The sequence below is a fragment of the Nipponia nippon genome, unplaced genomic scaffold (assembly GCF_047370975.1).
Source record: "Nipponia nippon isolate SJK-2023a ecotype South Korea unplaced genomic scaffold, ASM4737097v1 scaffold_34, whole genome shotgun sequence".
NCBI classification, from domain to species: Eukaryota; Metazoa; Chordata; class Aves; order Pelecaniformes; family Threskiornithidae; genus Nipponia; species Nipponia nippon.
In genome coordinates this window covers 1,847,937-1,864,470 of record NW_028262352.1, presented here as the reverse complement: position 1 = coordinate 1,864,470, position 16,534 = coordinate 1,847,937, and the positions used below count along the sequence as shown (strand labels likewise).

General features: G+C 46.4%; 1 protein-coding gene across 7 annotated transcripts in view; it reads right to left on the bottom strand.

Annotated features, from left to right (window-relative positions):
* The window catches only part of LOC104022796 (protein patched homolog 1-like), a 98,098-nt gene extending 87,284 nt beyond the window's left edge, over window positions 1-10,814 (bottom strand). For 6 of the 7 annotated variants that reach the window (XR_015707698.1, XR_015707697.1, XR_015707699.1 and 3 more), the window contains exons 1-2: window positions 10,373-10,814; window positions 8,524-8,716 (exon numbers count right to left, since the gene is read on the bottom strand). Coding sequence is in view for 3 of the 7 variants with exons in the window: in XM_087770938.1 (XP_087627064.1) it covers window positions 8,524-8,716; window positions 10,373-10,579 (400 nt within the window). In the remaining 4 variants the exon portion in view is untranslated. Of the gene's footprint in view, window positions 1-8,523; window positions 8,717-10,372 lie in introns of those variants that run through there. The other variant, XR_015707700.1, reaches the window with a different exon arrangement.
* Window positions 10,815-16,534: the final 5,720 nt, after the last annotated feature.

The window sequence follows — 16,534 nt, the reverse complement described above, 5'->3', positions numbered from 1 at the left end:
TTATATTTCTGCCTGTCTTTCTCTTCGGTTTAGCACATTCACCAACACGAGAAAAGAAGGTAAAGCAATGGAGGCTTTGACCTGCAGCTGTAACACAATACTTTCGCACAGCCCTGTTGACCCCGACATAAATTTTACACCGCAGCTGGCATTTACACACTTAACATTACCATATGTATAGCCTACTATGTGCTAATTATGCTAATCACCTGTCTAACGCTCTGCTGCGAAAAATAGCTGTATTTAGCAGTCCACTGCCTACCAATACAGCTTACTGTGTGGCTGAAATGTACATTCAGATGGACCTGAATGGCAAGATTTTTCCACGCTGCTGGCTTCATTCAGACCACAGAAAAATGTATTCAAGTCAACTGGTTTCGGTCCTCAACAAAAAAGATACGAGAAAAAAAGAGAGTGTGTTCCTGCCCTAACATTCTAAGTCTGCTTGCAAGCAAAATGATAAATCAATTGGTGTGGGAAACAAAAAGGGGGAAAGATTTCTTTTGCCAGCCATGTGAAACTGTATCCTATTTAAAAAAAAAAAAAAAAGAGGAATAAAAAAAGGTCATCCTATTTCCCCAAATCTCTAGAAAGAGCTAGCTACATAGAAGTGCTGGAGCATGTCCAAAGAAGGGCAATGAAGCTGGCGAAGGATCTAGAGCACAAGTCTTATGAGGAGCGGCTGAGGGAGCTGGGGTTGTTTAGCCTGGAGAAGAGGAGGCTGAGGGGAGACCTTATTGCTCTCTACAACTACCTGAAAGGAGTGAAAGGGTTAAAGCCAAGATAGACAAAGCCACTGCATCAAAATGCCTCCTGAAAAGCCTAGGGGCAAGGAGGATATTTAAATATCTTAGTCACTTAACTAAACAAAAGAAAGGCCTTTGTGATTTAGGGAGTAGTTAGAATGGTTGTAAGATAAGGGGGCTCCCGGATAATCCCATCTCAGACAACTGGGCCTTGGGAGAACAAATACATGGAAGATAGGAGGTCACAAAAGAATGACAACAACAGCCCTGAAGGACACCGTTTATGTGATCCTAGGACTGAGTTTGCGCAGAAGCAAAGGTCAGTCAGTGAACACAGTGAAGAAGACTACGAGCCTTCATCTGAAGACCCCCAAAGACCACCTGAAGACCACCACGGGAGACGACTGCGCATGTGGATCGGACATTTGCATATGTTAATAAGTACCAGGAAACCTCATGTTTATGTAAATGATTTCTCGGAAATCCTGTAAATATGTAGGATTTCATAGTATATAATCTCTGAAAGTCTACCAAATCGGTGGAGCACTTATGGTGGAGAATCCCCAGTGCTGCCCAGCGCTGCAATAAAGAATACCTGCTTAATAGTAACTTCGTTGCTATTGAGTTTCATTTCAGGGACTCTCTGAATACTCCGTTTCTCCCTTGGGGAGATTCGGACTGTGAGGAGAAGCATCCGTGAATTTTTGTATCAGGAGGTTGTAGTGAGGTGGGGGTCAGTCTCTTCTGCCAAGTAACAAGTGATAGGACAAGAGGAAATGACCTCAAGTTGCACCAGGGGAGGTTTAGGTTGGATATTAGGAAAAATTTCTTCACGGAGAGAGTGGTTAGGCATTGGAACAGACTGTCCAGGGAAGTGGTGCAATCACAGTCCCTGGAAGTATTCAAAAAACGTGTGGATGTGGTGCTTAGGGACATGGTTTAGAGGTGGACCAGGCAGTTAGGTTAACAGTTGGACTCTATAATCTCAGAGGTCCTTTCCAACCTTAATGATTCTATGTTTAGGCCTGATCACAATTCTCTCGAGTTGCTAGCTTTTATCTACAGTTAAAAGTCATAATAAACACATTTTAGGTTGATTTTGTTTCATGGTCTTAATAACTTGCACTAGAGCATCATATTTTCTATTATTCACCACTTAAACATTATCAGTTTCTAAACAGCAAGGGCTTCTTTTCTGAGTATGAGGAATAACTTCCCCTCAAGAGGTCAGTAGAATAAGACCAGTGTAAATGAAATCACAATCAGGCCCAAGTGGACAATCAAACAAGAGAAATGCACAAGAAACATCCTCCAGGAAAACTAAATGAGATATTTTCCTGTACTAAATAACTGTACTCTTTTTGCCATTATAGAAAAGGTAACTTACAAAGAAAAATCTAAAGTTGCAATGGGTAGGTTTTTTACATTATCATAGTGTCAGCAGGAAGGAAGAGGTTAAATGAGTTCCTAAAGCTTATTTTTCTTCTGGCTATCTCACTAAGGAGACTACACTCAGATCTGCATTGGGATTACATTCCTGTAGCTATTTAAATATAATTTATCACATACAAATAACTTCCTATAACCCCTTTCCCCTCTACACACATCCAAGGAAGCTACAGCAACTCAGAGATTTGTGCAATAACTCAAAGGTAAATCTGATCATTGCATCACCCTTGGCAATTTCCCCTTCAGGTCAGATTTGCGGAATCTCCTTTCAACTAGTTTTTAAGTGATATGAAATGACATGTTCATATACAAAATGGAAAAATATGCAAATAAACCTCCTATATTCACTACTGAATCTGAAGAAGATAAGCACACTGAAAGGTAATTAATTGTTAATAAACACCAAAGGATATTTAATTAAAAACAAGAACAGCTCTGCAATGTTTATATCCAAAAGGTCCAGTAACACACTCAGTCTTTCCATTACACAGCATGAGGTCAAGAAGAACCCTGTGCCTCTGCCTTCCCTACTTTCCATCCTTTGTCCACTCTGCTTCCATGTGCGTGAGTACATGATCATCCCCCTGTACTCAGCACTGGTGAGGCCACACCTCAAATACTGTGTTCAGTTTTGGGCCCCTCACTACAAGGACATCGAGGTGCTGGAGCATGTCCAAAGAAGGGCAATGAAGCTGGTGAAGGGTCTGGAGAACAAGTCTTATGAGGAGCGGCTGAGGGAGCTGGGGTTGTTTAGCCTGGAGAAGAGGAGGCTGAGGGGAGACCTTATTGCTCTCTACAACTACCTGAAAGGAGGTTGTAGTGAGGTGGGGGTCCATCTCTTCTCCCTAGTAACGAGTGATAGGACAAGAGGAAACGGCCTCAAGTTGCGCCAGGGGAGGTTTAGATTGGATATTAGGAAAAATTTCTTCACTGAAAGGGTTGTCAAGCATTGGAACAGGACGCCCAGGGAAGTGGTTGAGTCTCCATCCCTGGAGGTATTTAAAAGACGGGTAGATGTGGTGCTTGAGGACATAGTTTAGTGGTGGACTTGGCAGTGATAGGTTTACGTTTGGACTCGATGATCTTAAAGGTCTTTTCCAACCTAAACAATTCTATGATTCTACGATACATGGTGAAGGTCTTTACTTTTCTCTAATATTTTATATATTACATCCCCGTGCACAACAATGCACATGTGCTTTAAAATATCAGCTTTTTCTTGCACATGAGCAATATACAGATGTATAAACGTTTTCCTGTTCTCCCTCTTGATTAATGGGCAGAGAAATAAAGTGGCTATTATAAGATACTATGCACAGAAATCACAGAATCGTTTAGATTGGAAGGGACCTCGTGAGATCATCTAGTCCAATCCCCCTGCTCAAGCAGGGTCAGCTAGAGCGGGTTGTCCAGGACTGTGTCCAGCCAGGTTTTTAATATCTCCAAGGATGGAGACTCCAAATCATACTCCATAGCACCGAGTTTTCTCTTGTGAGGCACCATCTCAGAAATCTGCTCCCTCAGTAAAGCATCAGCAGTAGAAACTCATAGTTTCTACCAGTAATAGCAGAAGTTGTGTATCTATATCTTTCTAAACTCTGACAGGAGAGTACACTCTTTACTGCAGAACTGTCACTTAGTCATTAAGGAGTTTTACTGTCTTCTTCAGGTTTTCCCAGATAGAGTTACTAACAATCACAAATAGGGAAAGACTTCCTACATAGTACAAAACTGGAGTGATTAGAGAAATGAAGAGAAGCAAAGGCATATTGAAGATAAATAAGGAAGATTAAGAAAAAATACATACAACTGTAGGGTAGACACATGGGGTAGACAAAGAATAATGAACTGCTCAGTGAAATTCTGCACTTTAGCTCCTACTGAACTCCAAAAAGAGCAGCTAGGACCACGTATAGCCACATCATCATCTTCGGAGAGAAAAAACACTGTGCAAAGGCTGGAAGACTGAACTTAATTCTATACACAGGAGAAAAAGCCTGACAAGGAACAGTACAGCAAGGTCTATAACCAAAACAGTATTTTAACCAATCAGAATATTCTTAAATAGCTAGCTGTGGGGCAGAAAACTTTGCAAGCACAGTTTTACCTGACTGCTCATAGGTTGAAGTGCATAATCAACTGTTATGTTAATAAGTCATGCATAAAAATCCATGAGTATCAAGATGAGAACATATTCCATTAGACACCAAAAGGAAAGCAGTTGCAGACACGGTAAAATTAGCATCCCAGTGGACACAACTCCAACAAGTCATAGGGAGGTCAGCTTTGAAGGAGAAATCCAAATGAAATATAAATGTGGCATTGTAGAAACCAGACAAATCTCCCATAGCTTTGTCCAGCCAGCACTAATCTAGGCATCTGCTGTGTAGCATAACCTAAACAAAGGAATCAGTCAGTTCATACACCTAGAAGCTGTCATATTTCGGAACCTCCTAACAGTTATGCATAACTGAAACATTCATTTGCATGTAATATCCTTTAAATTTGTTGAGCAGTCAAGAACTGTTACATGCATACACTGTGCATATTACTACCTTTCTGAGGAGCCATCACAAATACTATTTAGTAACAGTTGTTAGACCATCTCTTCCCACAGAAAAAATAAATCATGAAAATAGATGGAGTCAGGGTGAGGAGTTTTCCTTAATGCATTCTCTGTTGAAAGTAAGTTTGAGTGTCCATGGCTTTTAGAGTTCATTCTTGTCTGAACCCAGTGTTCGCTGAGGAATAATGAGAAAGGAAGGCCCATTCTCTACAAAAGAGTCCACATAACAAGTAATAGGAACTAGCAGACCTCAAACCGCTAATCAACACCTCCACATGGCGCCACAACTCCAGCAGCAGCCTGCCCTACTGCTGAGGCAGCCCTACTGCTTACCTACATTCCCTCTGTTCCTGTTGAACAGCAGTGGCATAGGGAACAAGAAAGTAATGTGGCTTTCAACTGTTCTATTTCACTCCTGGATTTATGCACCAAAATCTCCAAGCTCTCTGATACTACAAAAATGCCCATCTCAACCTGTTCATAACCAGCAAAATCCCCAGGGTGCAGGAATTCACTCAAAGCTCAGGAGAGAGGAAGAAAGGAATGGTGCAACCAAGGCAGTGCCCTGTCTAAGCGTACATGTTCCAACAGAAAAGGAAACAGACCCTTCCAAACAAGGATTTAGAGTGCACATTCTGGCACATATATTAGCCACAGTGTGATAAGTTTGGAAATAATAAAGAAGATTAAATTTCTGGAACCTCAAGTAAATTAAACTTCTCTGAAGTTTCAAAGGCAAAAGGAACCATGTTCTTACAACTTAGGAGGGGTGCCAGTTCTATAGAACAAGATCCTCCTCTTGCCCTTCCCATAATAGGTAGACTGGGGCACTTATGTACATTGTCTGGTACAGTTCTGTACAAATGCTGGGAGAAGGCCTGGCTACACTAAAGTAATTCCAAGTTCTGCCACTGCTTTCAATGAGTTCAGGTTTCACCCTTTACCTTATCAGTGACCAAAGAATATTCACACTATTCTAGACTAGAGTTTCACTAAGTTAAAACTCTTAAAGATGAAAGAGGAATTTTAAATACTTAAGTTATTCTTTTGATGCATGAGCTTTTCAGCAATGAGCATCAACCCTGAGCATCAACGTGGATACTTCTCAAGATGGAACTTGACAGAGAACTATCAATGATTTAGAATGTAATAGCTGTGTTGAAATAATTGGCAGGGGTTTGGGGTGGGGTGGGGTGTGCTGCAGGGGTGACCTCTGTAGGAGATCATGGACTGCCCTGTGTTGTACACAGGTTCCAACTGCAGGTCAATGGAAGTAACCCTTCCCCTTTATTCAGCACTGGTGAGGCCACACATGGAGTACTGTGTCCAGTTCTGGGCTCCCCAGTACAAGAGACATGGACATACTAGAGAGAGTTCAGCAAAGGGCCACAAAGATGATTAAGGGACTGGAGCACCTCACATATGAGGAAAGGCTGAGAGAGCTGGGACTGTTCAGCCTAGAGAACAGAAGGCTCAGGGGGGGATCTCATCAATGTATTTAAATACCTGAAGGGAGGGTGCAAAGACGACAGAGCCAGGCTCTTTTCAGTGGTGCCCAGTGACAGGACCAGAGGCAATGGGCACAAACGGAAACACAGGAGGCTCCATCTGAACATAAGAAAACCTTTTTTCACTGTGAGGGTGACCGAGAACTGGAACAGGTTGCCCAGAGCGGTTTGAATATCTCCAAGAAGGAGATATTCAAAAGTCATCTGGACATGGTCCTGGGCAACCAGCTCTAGGCAGCCCTGCTTGAGCAGGGGGGTTGGACCATATGACCTGCAGAGCTTCCCTTCCAACCTCAACCATTCTGTGATTTTTTCCTTGAGAATTGCATTTTTACTGCTAGGCCAGTCACACAGGTGGTGTCAGCAAGCGGTTTCTTTTATTAAACTGTCAGGAGAAGCAGGTGGCATAAGATGGGACTACCCTTCCTAGTAAGCAAACCCCAGTAATATCAGGATAATAAACCTCAGGGACGAGTGCTGGATAGGACTGCAATCAAACATTATTTACCAAACACTTATAAAAAGGCAGAGACAAAAAAGTAAGAGCAAAAATTGACAAAAGAAACTTTGCCACAACAATCTCACAAGGAATTAAGAAAAAAATGTTGAGGAAAAAAAGAATATTCACAACTGTTTGCATTAGTAATTAAGGTGCACAGCACCTAATGACCAGAACAGATTCTGAATGTACATCTCTGCCTATGGGTGGGATCCTGCAGCGCCTGCTCTATTTTTCTGGGCTGTGGGGGCTAATTTCACTGTATTTTGGGCTCCTCAACTACATGTACCAAAAAAGTTCAATTAGTAGCACATTATTTTTCAAAATAGAAATAACAATACTCACTAAATGATCCATGAACTTCATCCTGACACCAATATGGCTGTCATCTGCAAAGATAAAAATCTGGTCCTATATGCTATAACTCATCCACAGGTCAAGACAGACCACCTTGATAATAGCTGGTAACTTTGTTTGCACTCAGCACTAAATTTTCAACACACAGAGGTATTTACTAATGATTACTTATGCAGTTTTCTGTATTAACTTTTATAAGCCAAATTCTGCTGCAAGCTACTTTGACATAAATCCAGAGTAACTACCGTAACTACCACTGTCAACAAAGTCAGTCTGGTTTTACATCAACACAGCTAAAGAAGGAATCTGATGCTAAGTAAATAGTATTTTCTCCCTGAAAAGAAAAAATTACAACCTGGAGTCATGCGTCTCAGACTACAGTAACCCTGAGCAGGCCCCCGGGCAGGAGGGCAGTGATGCTGACTGCCTCCAGGCCCTCAAAGGAAGCAGCCACTCCACATTCCCTTCCCCCCCCCCCCCCCCAGCATGCTGGGGTGGGGCTATTTCTAAAGGAAGTACACAAACCCCCAGCCTCCCAATACAATTTCTTCTCCTTTACCAAAGCAACCTTCCTACACTGGTGCTTACCAACACAAAGGCAACACAGGTGAACCTTTGGGCTGGTTTTGGAGGACTTCTTCCCCTCTGGCCTAGGACAGTGCCCATGGCCACCCCACACCTGGCTGCCCAGCCACAGCCTCTGGGCCAGCCAGGCCCGGCTTCACTTCAGTGGTCTTTTTTTTTTTTAACCTTGAGACAAATGTTTCTCCCCCACAGTTGAAAGCTGTCCAGAAAAACAGGACCACACACAGGCACCCACCCCTCTAGGCCATGCTCCTCATGGCCTGCCATGGGCATATGCACTCACAAAATGGCGAAGGAGGGGCCTCCTTGCAGCACAGCCTCCCGTCTCTGGCAGCGGGGCCAGAAAGACACCGCTGCTAGCAGCCCTCCTGTCTGGAGAAAGGGGCTGGAGGGTGGACAAGCAATATAGCTGGGCACAACAAGGCCAGGTACTCACCCAGAGTGCACAGCCCACTGTCCTGCAGCCCTCCATGGGTGGTGAAGTGGTATGTGCTGCCTGGAGCCACATGCCCTGCTGCCCACCCCTTCCCAACCTATACACACTCATGTTCACCAGCCTCACAGAGCCCCGCAAAACACCATAGCGCTGGGCACAGCCAGCACTTTGTATGCTTCCCCTGGCCACCAGCCCAGCCCCCAAACAGTCAGCAGGCCCTCCTCAGCATGAAGAAGGTCTATTATATACATATGTATACACACGCACGCACACACTCTTAAAGTCTCTGACACTCAATCTCTTTTTATCCAGCTCCTGAGGTGGAAGGGGCAATGTGGGGAGGGATGGCATCAGAAAAAAGGGGATCTCAGACTTACCTTCCACCCACAGCTCCTCCACGTTGGTTTCAAGATTTGCTGCCCTTAATCCTACAGCGAAAGCCCCAAATATGAGAAGGCCAACAATCAAAAACTTTCCACAGTTTTTTTGAATGTAACAGCCCAGATTAAATAATAGTCTCTGAAACTTTGCTCTCAGCCACAGCGGTGCTCTTCGTCCAGTAGCTTTCCCCTACAAGGCAAGGAAAGGTTAGTAGTTAAGAAGGTGGGGCAGACACTGACACAGGCAAGGCACACTTATTCCAAGAGGGCATATGGGGAAAGAACCCCTCCAAGCACTAACACAAGCAGAACAGTTATTTATACATAAATGCTCATATCCTCACAGTGTCCCTTGGAGTAAGGACAGTAATGCTGTCCTTCATGAAGGACCTTCACCCCATGGCTCAGCTGAGCAGCTTGCAACCACCATTAAGTATTCCTGTAGGCCAAGATGTGTACCTGCTGGTAACTGTCCTATTGCTAAACCACCACACAGGTTTGGGATTCCATTACTGCTTGAAATCTGTATAAACAAGACAGTGTGTGTGTCTGTTCCCTGCCTAAGCTGCCCATCACTGTCTTGCACTCAAGTCATCACTACCAGTTCAGGTTGCAACACACTCATTCATGTTGGCAAAATTCATGGCTCTAGGGGAGAAATAACCTATGTCAATGAATCTCAACAAGCATGTCAAGAAAAAAAAGTCCCATTTCCTGTTCTCATTAGACCTCTAAAGGGCTGATGGCGGGGGGGGGGGGGGGGGGAATGTCGATAGTGAAGGAAAACTACTTTGTAGGAATTTGTTGCCATTTCTCCCATTCCCAGCCCTTAGCACAACTTTGTAGTAAATGCACAACTTTGTAGTAAATGCATGATCCACGTGGTGAGCAGTGCTGTAAGATCATAAGCAATTAATTTCCATAGAGTTTAGAGACACTGTGCGATCTTAATTAGGAAGTAGAGCAGCCATCTGTAAGTTACGACAATATTTGTGAACGGAAGAGGGCAGCCACATGGATTTTTTTGCCTTTCCCCTTTTTACAAAGCCTAGAAATCTGCTCCACGAAATGAAATGCTCTTTGCAGAAAGGCATTGTCTCTCGAGGTTGTTTATTTTGAACATTCTTTGGTTCGCAGACATTAGCGGTTGGGACCCTTCCCTCTCCCCTCCCCGAGTCGGGCTTCCAAGCGCGTTCCTGCACCTCCGGCGTTTCCACGCTAACAATAAAGCCAGTGAGCCGGAGGGACTCAGTACGACCCGCACAGAAGATTTAAGGTAGTAATTTATTTACGACTTTCACTTTTCCTCCGAACGCTGGATTACTCCGTTACAAACTTTCTCTACTATGAGAACCCCTCTCTGAGCGTAGTCGCGTTTTTGGCACTCGGTGGAGAACTTCGCAAAAGCACAACTTTTTGCCAAGAAAGCAGCTACTCATTTTCTCCCCTTTTCCGGTTAGAGACCAGTGTTAATGAAGTTGCAGAGTGCTACGAGGGAATAGAAAAGCAAAGGAAGTGGAGAGGGGAGAGGAAAAGCCAGAGCGTGCCACAAACTACACGGGGGAGGCCGGGAGGGAGGTGAAACTGTCTCCGGGAAATTTAATTAGAGGAGCGCTCCGCAGCACAAACACACACTAGGGAAAGCATGTGCAAGAAGGAAGGGAAGGAAAGCACTCTCTCCCGCACTGAAGAGTCACAGACGTCCCTCTCTTTTCCCCAGCATTTTATTGGTGGCTGTTTCATTTCCATCTCCTCCTTCCACCCCCCACGAGAAAACACCTCCCCCACAATAACAGTATTAGCATGTATCTATATATCTGAAAAAAGTCTGAGAGATTGAACGCACCTTTGAGATCTGCTCCAAGGCGAAAGCCGCATCGCAGTAGCTTGGTCGCTGCAGATACTCCCGGTCGTGCGCCGCGGCGCGCTGGTTCCCTCCGGTCCTTCGCCGCCTCCCGCTATCGCTCCTCGCTGCCCGGCCGGGGTGGCCGCCGCCGCCGCCCCCCGCACCGCTGCTCGTCTCCGGCTCCAACACGTTAACGGCTGAGGCCATGTTGCCGCCGCTGCCGGCAGGGTGAGGGAGTTGCCTTTGGTGATGCTACTGCCGCCGCTGCGGCGGGGCCTGGAGCCCGGTAGTGGCCCGCGAAGCGCGGCGAGGCCCGCGGGGTGCTGGCGGCGCTGCAGACCGCGGGCGGCGGCTGCTGCTGCTGCCCCCACCGCTGCGCAGCCACTTCACGCGGGGCGTTGGGCGGTGGCTGCCGCCGCGGCCGCTCCTGCCGAGTCGCACCCCGCGCCTCCCATTGCCACATCGCGTGCGGTCCCCGAGGTGCTGGCGTCTGCTCCCCACACCCAGGGAGGGTGGGTGGGCAGGCGAGACCCCTGCCCGCCCCCCCCCCGCCGGTTACCGCCGCGCTTTCCTCCGCTCCCGTTGAAAACGCTTCCTCCGGCCGCCGCTACCTCCGGGAAGCCGCTGTCCGCGGCGGCGCTCAGCGGCGGCGGCGCGGCAGCGGCACGGCGGGCTGAGGCTGCTGCTGCGCTGCCTCGCTGCGCTGCACCATACTGCCTCAGCGCCGGGGTGCTACCCGCAAGCCGCGGGGCCGGCAAGGCTCCGCGCTCTCCCCCGCAGCGGCGGGCGGGCGGCTGCCTGGCGCTATTCCCCGGCGTGTGCGCGGCAGGACCGAGCTGGAGCCCCTCGGCTCAAAAGATAAGGTGAAGAAGAAAAAAAGGATTCCCTCCATTTAGATAAAGAGGAGGAGGGGTAGAAGGGGTGGAGAGAGAGGGAGGAAAAAAAGAGCTGAAAGCCCGCCCCTAGGGCTGTCAGATGGCTTGGGTTTCTACGAGGCGGATTGGCTCGAGGAGGGTAGAAATTACTCAGCAAACATGACTGTTATTAGCTGCTTAGCAACAGCTTACCAAATTAGAGAGACCACCCAGGCAGGCAACCCTTGCGTGTGCATCGCCAGCTTCAGGGGAAGCCTTAAAGAGATCCAGCCTTCTTTGCATGCAATACTTCCATACCTCCTTTCTTCTTCATTTTCTTTTCAAGATTTTTTTTTTCGTTCGGGATGCTTTTAGACAAATACATGCCCAGAACTTTCTCGCGATCCATATATAGATTTTTTTTTCTTTTAAAAAAGAGGGGGAAACGGGAGGAAAGCAGCATTAAACGATTTCTAAAGCCCTTAAAAGAAAATCCTTTTAGGGGCACCTTGGACTCAAGCTGCAACAAACACTGGGAGGTCCAAGCTGAATTCCCAGGCTTCCAGAAATAATGACAGGGTGGTGAATATTGCGGTAGGAAGCGCCAGATTTTTCTCACTCTGACTTTATTTTTTAACTAAAGAGGTGACTTAGTTCCTTGCAAGAAAAATACCCTGTCCAGTTAGAAAAACGCAGTGGAAGCTTATGACTTGAGGGATTTTAAAGCCGCACAGTAGCTAGCCTGTTTCAACTTAGGGCTCATTCTTTAAAACTGAAACCAGAGAATAGCCAATTTTAATATGTTTTAGTGTAAAAAATAATGAAACGCAGCCTGCCTGGCCGCGCTAAACACTCCTTAAACTATACGTGATTGTTTACTTTTTTGGCACCGCTCCTCCCCGTCTTTGTTCATTGCGAATCAGCCATTAATTGCTGCCGTTACAGCTGCGCGCATTCTCGTCCAGCCTCGGGGCTGCACGCACTGGCACCCGGGGGAGCCGCGGGAAGCGGGAACAGCACAGAGGATGCTCCACTCCGCGCCCCGTCGCGCCCGGCTCCGGCCCGGGCAGACCTCCCAGCGCACTCGCGCGGAGGACAGAGAAAAACTCGCCCGCCGCGGCTCCGCGCCTGGCCCGGGGAGGCTCTTTAGGAGCTGCCTCCGAGCAGGGGAATTGCTGCGCGGCAGCGAAGGAGCGCGGTTAAAGCCCGTGTGTGTTCATTTAAAAAAAAGAAGATAAAAAAGTCGACGGGGGGACAGGACGAGACGGGATCGGACCCAACGTGCGAATGAGCCTGGGACAACCTCGCCGGGCGGCGCGGAGGGGCGCTGCCCCCTCTCTTTCCGCGCTGCGGGCAGCATTGCCGGAGCTGCCGGGGCGGCCGCAGGACGTGCTCGGAGGAGGTCTCTCCCGGTACTGTGTCCCGTACCACGCCAGGACCGCCAAGCCCGCGGGCACCGGGCACCTTTCCATTCAGCCGTGGACAAAGCCCCCGAGCCCCGGGGTGCTGCCAGCGCCATCCTCCCTTGGTGGGGGGCTGTTTTGCAGAAGTTGTGCACCGGCAGCGGGTCTCCCCCGGCAGGGCTGCGAGCCACAAAGCCCCAGCGCTAGGAGCTGCCTATGCACCTCACCACCTGTGCAGAGAGTCTTTTTGTGAAATTACATAGTGGCACCCATTGACAGGGGTTTTCCAGGGTCACTGTCACCAGTGGGGGATCTTCTTTCCTTTCCTCTCCCTTCTCCCACTCCCCCCTACTTTTTCCCACGCTTCCCTGTAGTCTTTTGATTTCAAGGGAAATCTGCATCTTTGAAGGCCAGGCCTTGTGCTCCTTACTGAGCTGTCTCCAGGAAAACTGCTGGGAGCAGCACACACATGTACATACACAAACATGAGAGAAAGAAACCTTAAGGGAGCCAGAGGCTGGTTTCAGTTAGAGGATGAAATCCACACCTAAGATGCAGTCAACCACCTCTTATTCAAGTTTCAGCTTGGGGAAAATAACTGTGCTTCTCATTAGGAACCAATGTGCCATTGCTCCTGCTCCTATTCAACCTGACCAGGTCTAATAGGGTGGCAGGGCTGAGAGACAGGGAATGAAGGGACTGGTGGACAGGTATTTTGGCTCAGCCTCAAAAACCATAGAAGACTGTCTCTTCAAGTACCATGAGCCTTCAGACCTTCCCTGCCTGCCTCTTGCCTGCTAGGCTGACATCTCAGGGCTTCACAAAATAGACCAGTGCACTTAAATTCTTGCTCTTGGTTCCAAAACTCGATCTGAAGACTCAATTTAACAAGTGCTATCTTAATCTTCCTTCTCTCCCTGTGGTCTGGAGGGATGTTGTTTTTGTTTTGTTTTTTTTTTTTAGCATATGCAAGAGATGAATTACTGCAGGGATTTAATTGGCCTTATTTATTGGGTGTATGTGGCAAGGGGGTGGGTCAACTCACCACACCTTGGTTTTGTTTTTTGCTTTTTTCCTTAAGGAAGAAGTGTCAGTGTAAAAGTCTCCACTTGGGTGGTCAGAGCTGTGGCTGCCCCCAGTTTGTCTCATAGCTGATACTTGAGTGCTACATTCCTAGCGATAATGTTTTTCCTAATCAATCTGCCCTTATTTAGATTTGTAAGCACTGCTGGCTGTGTACCCAGAACTGTTCTTCCACACTAAGGGATTTTTTTTCTAGCTTCAACAATTCGCAAGGATCCCACAGATTTTGTATGTCAGACTTGCTCTGTGGGTGAAAGCCTGTGAAGGTGTCTCCTTGGCTAGAGTGGCTGCAATCTGAAATCCTTTATACCTGGTCCTCCCAATGCTTGGACAGCCAGAGCTGGCATACAAAAATCTCAGGGATTTGGTCATACACAAATAACTTCATTTTGTAAGGCTCCGCCTCTTACTTAGGTCACCTTTGTTCTCAAAGGTACTGCATTATAACCCCTAATACTGCAGAGCTTCATACTTCCCCCAGCCAGATGAAGGATCAAATTCGAGAGAGGTTAATAATGGGTAGCACTGATTTTATTTTAATACATTTTTCCAGGTTGCCCATTGCCTGTGGCCATGCCACCAAGAAGATTGCACTGCATGAGCATCCAATTTCCTTAATAAAGAACCAACACTGAAATGAAGTGCGTACCCTTCAGTTTACTTGTTAGGGACTAGGAGAGAGCTGAGCATGGCAGAACAGGGAACAAAACCAACTTGCAGGAAAATAAGCTGGTTTTGTGTATCCTTTCAATTTTTTGCCTCTCACACATTTTCATCATGCAAGGGCACAGGTCTGCTTCAGCCCTATGCTCCACATACCTGCCTTACATTGGCTTTGGCATTAAATAAGGTCACAAGGTAGCACCTTCCCTGCATTTTGCAGAGCAGCACACCTACTTGAATCTGCCACCTAAACCTCTCCATTTCTCTAAATAAATGCCCCACCCACTGAGTGCCCTACTCAATACCTTGCATGTGGGTTTTACAGTCCAGTGGTAGCGGTGTGCAGCAAGGAGCCACTCTGCAGGGCAGCCCTTCTGTAGAGTGCCTGCACTTGGGAAAGAGCCCAGTAACATGAAACAAGCCCTGCTCACTCCTTGCTCTCTCCCTCTCCTCAACACTGGAAGAAAGAGAACTGCTCGAACCAACTTGTCAAAATAATGTGGCTAATTATCCCTGATCTCCTTTAATGAAAAGCTGTTCTGTATGCCACAAAGGAGCAAATGAGGGTTCTATAGCACCAATCCAGGAACACAAGCATTTTCTTCTGCAGAGGGCTGCGGAGAAATGCAAATTCAGAGCCACCAAGTTTCCGTGCTCCTCCAGCATGGCATCAGAGTCTCAGGGGAGGGCAATCCAAGTGCCTGGGCAGCTGCGAAGGACAGCAGCAGTAGAAGCAGCCCTCTTGTTCCAAAACGCAGAGGATATCCCAGCTCTAGCAAACCTTGTCATATTCCACAAAGGGCTTTAGTTTTATAAACCAAAGTCATCTTCAAAACAGATTCTTTTCTGAAAAAATGCTTTGCCACTTACAGAACTTCAATGTGCACAAAGAGGGGGAAATTTAAGCTGAAAAGTTTTTAGTAAATCCAGACAACACTGAGTCTGTGTAACGATATAACTCAACTCTTGCATTTGGAAGAAAGCAGGGCATTCATTTTCATGATCTCTGCCATCAGATCTTGCAGAAAAAAATAGCTGAACAACATGACCTCTTTGAAACACTGAAGGAGCAACAAATTTATTAGAGATATAGGCGTGAGAAATGAAAAGGAAGTAAAACAATGCAGGCTTATTGTGTCTTTCTTTCATACTGCTAATCCAGTATACACATCACTCCTATGTGTCTCAAAAGGGCTTTATACACTATGGCAAAGGCAGAAGAAAAAAAAGGTGTGTGCACACATGTGTGTGTGAAATAAGGATAAAACCAGAAAGGCCCAAGAAATTAATCCAGTGAGCTGCAAATTTTACATTTACTGGTTCTTGAAAGCAAATAGATTTTAAAAGATTCCTCTTTCCCCCCCCACCCAGGCCTAACATTTCTCAAAAATATTAAATACTCTTGAGACAGAGTGTCAGATTATAATTCAGCCACACAATGATACTAATAGCCCTAACAAAACTGTAGATACAACTATGAGACTGGAGCTGAAACTATATTCAAGCCCTTGAACCAGAAGTAAAACTTGTTGCCTGGTTAGAAGCTGGCAGATATCAAGCTTGGCTTAAAAAAAAATCTTTTAAAAATATGTTTAAACAGCAGACCCTTGTCAATTCCTCTCCCCTCCCCATTCTCAGAAGCCAGGTATACATCCGATACTAAGGCTAAGGCAATATACAAGGTGGAGCTATAACAGTGAAAACCTCTTAATTTTCTTCATTCCTTAAACATTAAATGTCATATACTGTCCTTCCTTCCTTCCTTCCTTCCATCTTTACTGTCATATGCACTCCTTCCTTCCTTCTGTTTTCCCAAATGCAAGGTCGTTAACCCAGTGTGCAGACACCAATTAACACACAGAGCTGAGGTATTTTATTCCCTTCATATTTGAGCATAGATGGGTGCTAGGTGGCAGTTCCACAGCATACTTATTCTGCTACATGATTAGTATAAACCCACCCAAATTTACACTTATTGGTTAGTGATTAACATTTCATACACTATTGGTTTACTGTATTTAAATTAGCCTCGCTTGCTATGTAAATTAGCACACATGCTCCTTTCGGGGGGGGGGGGGGGGGGCAAAGTCTTTTCAGTCCTGAATTGAGTCGGTGGTTGCAATCTCCCCTTGCCGCATTTACCTTTCACCCAGTTACTG